This window comes from Antrostomus carolinensis, unplaced genomic scaffold (assembly GCF_000700745.2).
Source record: "Antrostomus carolinensis isolate BGI_N321 unplaced genomic scaffold, ASM70074v2 scaffold42620, whole genome shotgun sequence".
In the NCBI taxonomy this organism is placed as follows: Eukaryota; Metazoa; Chordata; class Aves; order Caprimulgiformes; family Caprimulgidae; genus Antrostomus; species Antrostomus carolinensis.
This window is the reverse complement of record NW_010287149.1, coordinates 1,433-12,706: the sequence shown is the minus strand read 5'-3', so window position 1 is coordinate 12,706 and position 11,274 is coordinate 1,433. Positions and strand designations below refer to the sequence as shown.

The 11,274-nt window shown below is 37.5% G+C and overlaps 1 protein-coding gene across 1 annotated transcript in view; it reads left to right on the top strand.

Annotated features, from left to right (window-relative positions):
* The first annotated feature begins 322 nt into the window (after nt 1-322).
* Nucleotides 323-11,274, top strand: part of CCDC125 (coiled-coil domain containing 125) — a 12,013-nt gene continuing 1,061 nt past the window's right edge. Inside the window, exons 1-9 of the mRNA XM_010162090.1 lie at nt 323-593; nt 2,080-2,138; nt 3,553-3,639; nt 4,373-4,450; nt 5,186-5,271; nt 7,383-7,465; nt 8,355-8,470; nt 9,033-9,140; nt 10,179-10,350. Coding sequence (XP_010160392.1) covers nt 323-593; nt 2,080-2,138; nt 3,553-3,639; nt 4,373-4,450; nt 5,186-5,271; nt 7,383-7,465; nt 8,355-8,470; nt 9,033-9,140; nt 10,179-10,350 — 1,060 coding nt within the window. The remainder of the gene's footprint in view (nt 594-2,079; nt 2,139-3,552; nt 3,640-4,372; nt 4,451-5,185; nt 5,272-7,382; nt 7,466-8,354; nt 8,471-9,032; nt 9,141-10,178; nt 10,351-11,274) is intronic.

The following is an 11,274-nucleotide window of genomic DNA, read 5'->3' as shown; positions in this document are numbered from 1 at the left end:
GGACCGGGGGTGTCGCGGGGGGTCACTGAGGCGCATCCCCCCTGCCCAGCCCACCTTGCCCCGTCCGCAGCGGGAGGTTTTACCGTGCGGCGGGGGAGATGTTCTCGGGCAGCCCGAACCCCTGTGGGACGCGACCACGAGGCAGCAGCTTCGGATTTTTCACTGTAATGTTGTTTTTCTGCTTTAATGATGGAGTGTTTCTGTTTTTCTAGCGAAAATACCTGTTGGTTTGGAGGAGGCACTGTTCATATCGCCAGTGAGTGAAGTGCCCTCAATCAGGAAAATAAACAAAAAACAAAACAAAACACCAAAAACCAAGAAGATGGAGGAAGCAGAAGAAGATGACATGACATGTGGAGACCTGGGAAATGGATTTGGGAGAAGACCTGGAGGTGTTTTTGAAGGGGAGGATTTACAAAACTCCTATTTGTTTAGATCTAGGAAAGGATCTGCAAAGGTTTGCAGTTCCCTCTTGTCAGCAAAGAGAGAGGAAGAAAGTGATGCTGCAGCACTTCCCGGTTCAAAACGAAACAGTTTTTACAATGGATCATCCAAAAAACCTGTTACCAGTTCCACGCGACAACACAGCTGTGGTAAGAATAATACAGTTAGCAAAACCGAGCAGTTCAGCTGCTTCACGAGGTGTCAGCAAGTTTAATTCAAACCATTTGCCAAAATACTTAAAAATCTCTGAAGGTTTCCAAGAAACACCTGCCCATTTCTTACCTGAGGCAGCCTCACAGGTGGGTTGGTGCATCCTGCGAGCCTGCAGTCGGTGTCGCAGAAGGAGATGCTCCAAGCCCTTGAGGCAACAGAGGAGTCCTCCCAAAACATGTTTACAGCAGAGTTGCTTGTCAGTGAATGAGGCTGTGGGCCTTCTTTGTGTAAAATGATGATTTTTAAAGTGTTTAGTTTTGCATTTTTAAGTGGCATTTAGCAGAGAGAATCCTGTGGTGGGGGACAGCATTGTGTTTCTCTAAATACCTATATGAAGTTGAATGGAATTGCTTGGGTTTGTTTAAGCATGTATTTTCAGAGATTGTATCTAAAGCTTATGGCTAAATCTTAAAAATCCTATTTGCTATTTAGTGGATATTTGTGAATTCACATAGTTTTCAGGTTAAGCAGTTGTTTTTAGAACCTGCACATCTCCGTTCTCCTGGTGCTGGCGTTCAGGGTTTTTTCGTGAAGACAACACTGCTGTGAATAAAATCAAATAAAGACAGTGCTGTTCATTACACTTTAGCTGATTTGCCTTACATTTTTAGCCATTTTTAGTATTCTGACTGAAGCATTTTCATATAACTTGGTTATTTCTCTCCTTTCGAACAAGTCCCTCCTAATTCTTTCCACACACTGCAGTAAGCTAAGCCATGTAATTATTGGTTTCAGTAGCATCAAAGAGATGTTACAAGAGCAGCGTGATTTCGATTGGTTTCACTGTCCTTCTGATGATGCTTGTCTTTGATTTAGGTCTTTCACACTGCAATACTCATGAAGCATGACTAAAGTCACCATGGACCTGACTTAGACCTAGTAGGAGGCTGCATCTTAACATCTCTCTGTGATGCTGAGTTTAAGAAAAATGGTACCAATAGTAACCTCTTGTTTAGAGGAGAGTTGGATCTTGTGGAATACTCCACCACTGTACTTAATCGTGGTCTCTTGAAAATTGCCCCTACTTCTAAATAGTGCTAGCTACTGCTGTGTTGAGTTTGGTTGTTGAAAAGTTAACAATCTAAAAAGAATCTAAAAAATTAAATTAGTTTTTGATTCAAGATTGCAGTTTTGTGGTTTGTTTTTTGTTTAAGGAAGTTCTAAAATAATTTTCCTTATTTTAGGTCTCTTTAAACCTGATTTTTTTTTTCCCCATTTCAATTCTTCAGCTGTGAAACAATATGGCTGAGCTTAGTATTTATGTATTTCTTAAATCTGTTTATTAGCTCCAGAAGAAGAAAAACACAAAGGTGAAAATTCACCTTTACATGTTGCCTGTTTCCAGGGGAAAGCAAATTCTCAAGTTTTCTTCTGTAAATACTATAGTATCTCATCATTTAGTATCTCCTATCAATCCTGCAGAATCTAATACTGAAGTGTCCAATGAAGAACTAAAGCAACAACTTCGGGATGCTCTAGAGGTTAGTGACTGTGTGCTGCTCTTGAAATTTGCATTTCCTTTTAACGTAGCAAAGTAAAGCACAATGTTAGTTTCGCTGAAGATCTTGGCATGTCTGGAGTCTTGGATGGATTCAGATTCTTTAGAGTGGCATTTGTAAGCCTTATTACATTTTATGCCAGGAAATCAGTGTGAGGTGCAGTTTATAGTCTGGATTTTTTGGGGGGAGAGGGAGGTGAAGTATTTTTAAATATGTAGAGGGAGGTGAAGTATTTTTAAATATGTAGAAAGTATTAAAAGGATTGTACTCCCTTTTTAGCAGATTTTCTTTTTGTTTTGTTTTGTTTTTTTTTAATTAAGCTTTGGGCCTGAAAATCCGCAGTGTAAACAGAATAGTCTTTGGGTTTTCAGTCTGCATTTTTGTTGACAGGGAGTTCATGCCTACATTTTAATTTTACTGTGGTTAAACATGTTGGTGTGTTGGCATCAGTCTGGGCACAAAGAGCAGGGTGATCGCAGCTATAAAAATACACACTTCACCTACAGCGTGTTCTTTAACATCAGGATAGCCCATGGTAAGTCATTTTCAAGCTGTCTTAGCATGAAGGTTAAAATGTCAAGTAACCTTACTCAATTTCAATTAGACAAAACTGATAAATTGCCACTGCTCCCAGATACAATTTCACTATCAATCGCTGAAGTAATAGAACTGGAAGAACTATGAAAAAAGTTCTGTATGACCACAAGTGAACAACTAGGTGACCTGCCTAAGGGTTAAGGAAAGATAGATAGACAAAGTAGTAAATTTTCTTTTAACGCTTGGAAATTGAAAAACTGCTTTCTTCTGAAAGGGAAAATGTTGCATAGAGACATGATTGACATGTACCTGGAGAAGGAACCTGTTTTGTTGTTGGTGGTTTGTTCTGGACAGGTAGTGGTTTTGATCTAACAGTCCTAACATGGTATCTGCACCATAGAGAGAGTATGGACATTTTTTATATCATTATGCTACATTATGTTAATATATTTATATTTTAGTCTATATGTGTAATATTCATTGTATTTTTAATCTGCTGTGTGTATTTATGTGTATGTATCTGCTCTTCTCTTTTGCTTACTTGTTTTAAAGCTCCAGACCTGGGTTGATATATACAACTTCTTTAGCGAGGAAGAACTGCAGTATTTATTGGTTTATTTTCCAAATACAATGGAGGAGAACAGAAAGAATAATAATTACAAGTATTCTTCTTTAAGGATTTTGTGCTGGCATGCACTGTTAATATTTCTTCGTCACAAGTTATTAGAAAAGAATTATCTAGGGTAGAAACAGGAGAAGATTGGTTTTTGAAGAGGGCAAATTTACATTGCTGTTACAGTTAAGTTTTAACAAGATTACCCTGGCTTTTGCTGAGTGTACCTATTTTATTTCACTTCAGGAAGCTGAAATTTTGAAAGTTGAGCTTGAAGCATCTCAAAGACAGCTTGAAGGAAAAGATGAAGCCCTAAGAATTCTGCAGAGCATGGTAGGAGTTGTTCAGAAATTAGTTACTTGGTGGTAAAGGAAAGAAAACGGAAGAAATCTTCCTGCTTTTCCTTATCAAAACCCCCCAAACTTTGTCTTTGGGAATTCTTGAAGATTTAGCTATTTTACATAAAGAATAAGACCTTCTTTCCAGTCCTTTAAATTACAGATTTTGCCAGTGCTTGAAATTCTACTGCAAAGCACAGATATTTCCAGTTGACTGCTCCATCTGTTGTCTTAGAGGACAGTATGCATTGAGTGTTAGGTCAGTCTTTTATTCAGTTTGTAATATTTTCATTCACTGTCACAATGCAGTATGTTGAAATCAGTTCCTGTTTTTTAGCCTACTTGCATAACCCATTTATAGTTCTGCAGCTTCCACCCTCAGACATTCTTAGTGAGTTGCACCTGGATCAAAGTATAACCAAGTTTTTTAAGAGCCAATTTTGTGGACGAGCCCTAAAGAGAACACGATCTCATTTTAAATGACACTGCATTTTTCAATAGAAAAGATTATGGGATTGAAACACAAGTTTGTTATGCAACATAACTATTTATTGACTGGAAATTAGAACCCGCTGGGACTTACAATCAAGTTGCTAGTGTTTGTAATTCTGCACACTCCTGTTTAACTAAGAATGTGAACTTCTCTTGATGTAAAACTGAAAATTTGGCTAAGGCCAAATTAAGTAAACTTTATTACAGTATGTGACAGAGTTGTACTTTTTTTGCAGGCAGTATTTAATAAAGCCACTAGTCATACAAAAGCAATGCTTCAAAAAACTGAGGAAGAAAAGAGAACTTTAGAAAAGGTAAGGGTGCATGTTTCCTTCACACCTGTGCAAAAACATCAAAGTCCATTGCTATTAATAAGGGGTTATCAGACTGTTGATTTAATTCAGAATAAACCTGCTATTAGTACCAGGTTTTTTTGAATGTATTCTTATCCCTTTTTAGTAGAAAGGGAAAATGTTGATGTATCACTGTTTCAATCTAAATGTTCTCATGCTATAGTGTGTACAGATAATACCTGGAAGTTACTAGAGTTCTTTCTGTACTTTCAGTTGGTCTTTGTTGTGAGTTTCACAGTCATTCATCGCGAGTCGCACTGTTTCTTAGTAATTAGGCTGGAACTTCCTAAGGAGTCTAAGAAATGGGTGCCCGGTTTTCATAGGGAAGATGGGGAGGAAGAGGAAGGTGGCATTGAGCTACTTTGTTAAAAGGAGTTTTATGCTGTGTTTCTCTTCCTGTGTGGCCTTTCCTGTGTGGAACAGTAAGGGGACAGGGAAATGTAACAGCGTGAGTTTGGTTTTGTCATAAGCCACTACAAGCATTAGTTCAAGCAACATGGTCTGGAATCCATAGATTAGTGATGCAGAAACTTTTTGGTGTCTGGCACTAAATACATGTTTAACAGTATCATAGATTGTCATAATGGTCGGTCACCTAGATCTCTGCCCGTGCCAAACTCAGCACCAGCACTTCCACTTCTTCCTTTCACTGTGAGGCTTGCAATGAACTGCTGCTGCCTTGTTTTGTCTCCACAGGAAATAAATATTTTGCAGTGGGAAATTGAGTTTGATCAGGATAGATTTAAAAACATAGAAGACACATGGACAGAGAAATATGACAGGTATTCTGCTTACACTGTGTATCTTTGGGGGTGTTTTTTTAATCACTTTGAATGCTATATGTCATCTTTTTTGGGTTCAAGTTTGCTTCATCAGGTTTTCTGGGGTTTTTGGTTTTTTTCCTAATTTTCTTCCAAATTTGTGAAGATGTATGTGATTTTCATGCTAGTCACATTTGTATTTTTCAATTAAAACTACTAAAATTAGTAATTCCTTAGTGTATCTATATAGGCTAGTTTTGCCTTTTTGCTAGGCTGAGTTTTCATTTTCATCCTGTCACATTATTAAGTTAGCCAGCTGGAGCCAAAATGTCCTTGTTTACTTTAAATTTAATGAGGCATAGAAAATAATGGTATGTGCATGCATGTGGAAATATTTACTGGTTAATCATTGCTTTATTTTCTTGCATTGTAGGTATGAGCATACGTACAGGTAAAATGGAATGCTTTTGAGAGAGGCTGATCAACTGGTTCTTTGTTAAAGTAAGAGTTGCTCTGGACGGCAGCAGGTTAGGCAAGTAGAAGATGCCAGAGGAACTAAACTAACAACGCAATAACAGACCTTGGAAAATGTGACCAGCAGGCTCACTTCTTTAAATGTGGAAATGATATTGCTGAAGTCTGCCCATCAGAGTTACAGTTATTTCAGCAGAGATTTTTTATTTAAAATTTGAAAACTTAAAAAATAAGCCAAAAGTTTGCAAACTATAAATTTGTAAGAAGACTTTTGTATATATTGTGTCTTTTTCACCTGTTAACTTAGTTGCACTTGTTAAGGGATACCCCGTGAAAACCCCTTTGGCTTTCCTGACTTAGGAGATTGGAAGTGTAGCCAGGTAATTTGGAGCAACAAAAATAATGTTCAGCATTGAAAGCTAGAGACGTAGCTTCAGAAGACTGCAAGCCAGGAGCTCAGCCCACTTTGCAAAAAGGTTTCCTGATTATCTGAGACAGCAGGATGAGAAGAATGTGTATTTCCATTTGTTTATTCAAGTGAAATAATTCAGGTTACTATTTAGTTTTGAGCAAAACTAAATAGTAATTGAATGAATTTACAGTACACTGCATTTACTGACAGCCAAAGAGATGCACCAAAAAAAATTGTATTGCTTTAACGTTTAGGACTTTAGATTGCCACTTTCCTATTCAAGTAGGAAATACTTAAATACTTCACCAAAAAAATGCATTATTAATGCTTATCATATGTTCTCAGGTTGCAATGCTTGAAAGTGCAGCTGTTCTTGAGAACAGTATTAAGAATACAGGAAGTTTACTTTCTAAAATTAAGACCAGAGCCATGATTGTCACATGTCCAATAACAATTTTGTTCTTTCAAGGAAGTAAGAGATTTCTAGCAAGTGTTTCAGAGGGTCACAGCTACTAATTTCTTGGAGTTTCTGATGGTAACATGGTACTTAAGCTCATCTCCTGTTAAATTCTGAAGCTGTCGGCACCTTTTACTTACACAAATGATTTTTTTTGTTTGTTTTCTTTTTTAACATTCACTTGGACTTGTTTAAATTGGTTGTGGGAGGGTGTGGTTTCATGAACCAGGTGAGCCTGTTTAAACAGCGTATGCTATCTGGGTTGCAGAGAAACCTCTGTATGAGTGCAGAAGTTCTTGGTTTTGCTCCCTGCAGAGCCACCTGCAGCCTGGATCACGAGGAGTGACTCCAGAGAAGACAGCCTGGCGTCGCCTGCTTGCTTAGCCTTGGTTCAGAGGCAGTCAGACCAAGCCTACACACAGAACTGTCTTCAGAGAGTTAGTTAGGAGTGGTTTTAGGTTGCTTATTGGCCCCTGGCTGTAGATTTGGATCTAACAACATACTACATATTATTGGTACAGATACAATTATGGAAAAAATTGAAAAATTTTTCCATAAAAAAATTTAAAAGTGAGGAAACTGCTTGGATAATGCAGCATGGGTAATATCTTGTCAAGCCAAATACTCAACTCTTTTCAGTTTTTACTTTTTTCTTCAATCCTTTCAGTAATGCTAATTTTAATTTGCAGAAATATTAGGTAAAATGTTTTAACCTTTTTTTTTTTATTTGAGTGCCCATTTTTAGATATTTTTTAAAAAGATAATACAGCCTTTTTCTGACTTCTGCAGGATATATTGTGAAAATGCAGCTCTCAAGGAAGCATTGAAACTGAGAACGGAAGAGGTTAAAACCCTAAAAGCTGAAAATGCAAGTAAGCTACCAACAGCTATTTGTCTTCACATACTGTTTCTCAGGAATAATTCAGGATTTAGCTATGAAGGAAGCTTTCTATTGGGATAAGTCTCTTGTTATTGGCAGCTGCTATTAGTGGATATGCAGAAACCCTCTATAAACAAACAAGTTGTGTTTTATTTTCTTCTCACATTGTCACTTGAACTGAAAAAAACCCATGAAATGATAGGAGAAGTCAGGTAAGCATAGCTTAAAGAGTAGATCAGGTGTGAAAGAAGTACACCTATCTCACCTCACTGGTGTGGTGACACCATGGGTGTGGAGGGACACAACCAGTTGATGCTCCCAGTTGTGTCCTGGAAGGAGGCAACAGCAGCCAGGGGAGCCACCAAGTGCTCCTGCTACAATGACAGTCTGGGTCACTAACATTTGCTTTTAACATACCCATATAAAGATTCCCATAGCACAAACTGTGAAGTATTCAGCTTGACAGCTTCATAATGGAGCTTTTCAAACTGCAGGTCGTGCAGGCGTCTGGCTGGGTCAGATGGCTTAAGCCGCTTTCTCTCGTTTTTCATTTCCAAAATGTTTTAAAAGAGCTGACATTATTTTCCCAATGTTGTGCTATTCTAAAAGAGAAGCTACCATAGTTGTAAGCATACAAAGAAATGAGACCTTAGTCCTGAAGCAGAGTAAGATACAAGATGGTATTCCTGTCAGTGGGTCACTGCCTCTAGGAAAACACAGAAAGAAAGAAAGACAACTGGGATCTGAGTTTTTAGATCTACATAGTCTCATCACACTGATGCTTACGCTACAGAATTGATTAATTTGTGTGTAGTTAAACCCAGAAAGTTAGAAATCAGAGCAGCAGACCTTTTAATCACTTTCTTTGTTTTATTTCATAGTCCTGAATCAGCAGTGCTTGGAATTTCTTGCAATGCTGGATGTGAAACAACAGAAGGTTGTTCAGGAAAATATGTCCTTGAATAAAAGTCACATTACAGATTTTACAGGTCTTGAAGTAAGTATGACTTACTTGTTTTTAAAAAGTGGCTGGTTCAGAGGTATGTTTATATTCAAAATATACAGATAAATTTTGCTTACTGATTGTTTAACTGTTTCTTTAGACGCATTTTTAGCTAATGAGAATATGTCCTTGCATATCTGTTAATCAGTTTTCTAATTTGTGGTCTATCTTGCAAAGAAAGAGTAGACAGAAGGAGCATCAGGCTATTTTTCACAAGCCAGCCTGCTTATTTTTTTCTTCCTAAAACCTTAAATCCTAATCCTTGTGCCTAGTGCTTTATTGAGAGAAAAAAAAAATCATCTAATTAGGTCTGCAGGGAGTAGCATACACGGGCTGACAATTTTTGCCTATAGTTTCTCTTGCTGAAAAGTGCATTTCACACGTGCCGTTGTGAGTCAAAAGCAATCACAGCTAAATCTCTTGTAGCTTGCTTCCCCCGACTCTTACATTCCCTTTGTAGTTTCAGAATGGTTTTTTTGCTAGTCATCTGGCATCTCTTGGGTTGTGTTGTATATGCAGTTAGATATTTAACAAGTCATTTGTTTTGGATTTTAAGCTGGCAGTTCTTGGAGCCTGCACCTGCAATACTTCTGGGGGGCAACCTTGTCCCTGTGCTAAAATGGCAGCTGTAACTCGAAAGCAACTTCTTCATCTGAAGCAAGAGGTAACGCCGCTTGGCTTAGTTATGAACGAGCAGAGGGGTGCTTGGGCTCAAAAATAAATAAAGCCAGAAATGCTCTACTGCAGCTTACACAAACTAGTGTGTTTTAAAACAAGAATACATCACAGAAATAATGTAAAGTTTGTTTGTAATTCCCTAAGTTTTGATGATACAAAACTGTAATTATATAAACCACCTTTACTAGTTTAAAAAAAAAAAAATCTTTTGCATTCTTTTTCCTTCCACTTATATTTTGTAATCTAAAAAAAGGGAAAAACCACACTTAAGAGTATACACTGTGTAAATGTATATACAGTGCGGGTGTGGACTACTGCTGATGGGGATGACTCCCCCTTCCCTTCCTTCCTGGCAGTGCGTTCCACCCCTCCATCACATGGACATGGTGATGAGCACTCACGAGGCCACTCACCCAACTATACCAGGAAGCTGCTCTTGCTGTAGTATATTTACTTCACACTTAAATTGATAACATGATTTTGAAGTTCTTCAGGTTTTTAATTTAGTGCAATTTTGTAGTTTTAGAATTTTTCTTCTAATTTATATTTGACTCTGCAAATGTGGGATGTACCCATGAGGTAGACTTATCCTTCTGGTCCCACTGCAGAAGTTCCAGTTGACTTACTGGTTTTGAAAAAGGGTACTTTCATGTCCCTTTTGTACAAAAGTTCCTATCCCTGACATAGATACCATTGGTTTGCTCCTTTTGCTCCTGGCCCAACTGACATGGGTCATTAATGCCCTGCCCAAGCTCTTCTGCATGCAGAGAGACAAATAGGCATTGCTGGCAGCTTGTCTGTAGAGATGGGTGGCAGTGTGTGCGTGTGTAGAAAAGGACTTCAATACACATTTCAAAATGTATTTCTTAATATGGCAAAAAAGCACTTTGGTTTCTACTGCTTCCTTGATTATTAAAAGTTGTCTGTGTTAATGGTTTCAGTCTGTCTCTTAATACACATTTTAAATCTGCTATGGCTTCCAAATTGCTTAATATACTTTAAATTTTCTCTGAATTAAAACCAGGTTGAAAATCTGAAGAAGAGTAAAGATGAAGCTTATATAATGGCAGATGCCTTCAGAATTGCATTTGAGCAGCAGCTAATGCAGAGGAAGGACCAAGCCCTGAGGCTTGCCGAAGTGATAAAGATTAAGAAGGAAACAAAATTTATAAACTGGAGACGTCTGAAAGACGATGGTAACTGGGCATGTGACGTATCTGTAATGGTTGACTGGAAAGAAAACAGTTGACAGTTGGCATAAGGAGAATTACTTATTGTATTAAATGTATGGTTGTGGTTTAATTTCTGACTGAGGTTTCCAAAGAGTTGAAAAAAAAGGAACAAAGTTGTGTCGAAACCGTAAATACGTTAGTGTGTCATGCGGTTGAAGAATTTGTGCCAGAAGTTTTGCATGTGTAATGGAGGGTGTCTGTGTAGAACTGGAATAAATAAATACTACTGTAGGACGTTGGAGCTACCAGTGTAGGCTTTTAATGTAACCTTTTTTAATTACACATTCATTAGCTGTGTTATCTGGGTGAAAATGTGCTAGAATAAAAAAGCTGTTATCCAGGATGACAGGAACATTCTGGATATTAAAAATTATTTTTATGAGACCAGCACAAAAAAGCTAATAACTGACAAGTTTAGCCTGGCCGTTTTACATGTTAACAACAATTCAATGTCCTGAGTTTGTTGTTTTGTTTTGTTTTTTTTCAAATGAGATCTGTATGAGAGTTAGGAAAGGAGGAGAAATGCAAAAAATATATACTGAGCTTTCACTGAAATACTTTTTTTTTCTGGTTTTTGAAAACATTTTTATTTTTTTATTATGCACGTGTATCTTACGTTAATATTTATTATTATTCTTATACTTAATATGTTACAAAGTGAGTTACAAAGTCTTCTGTAAAAGAGGAAGAATTCTAATAATCCTTTTCTCCTTGAAGAAAAAAGGATAAAGAGAAGTATTTTAAGTGCTTATCTCATTCTCAAAACCATAGCAGAATTTAGGAATGGCACTTCCAGATATATTTGTGTTAGCCATTGCCCTGGAGGTGTCAGGCTTAGAAGTTTGGTGGGTCTTCTAGATTCCTTGAGCACCCTTGGGATGTAATATT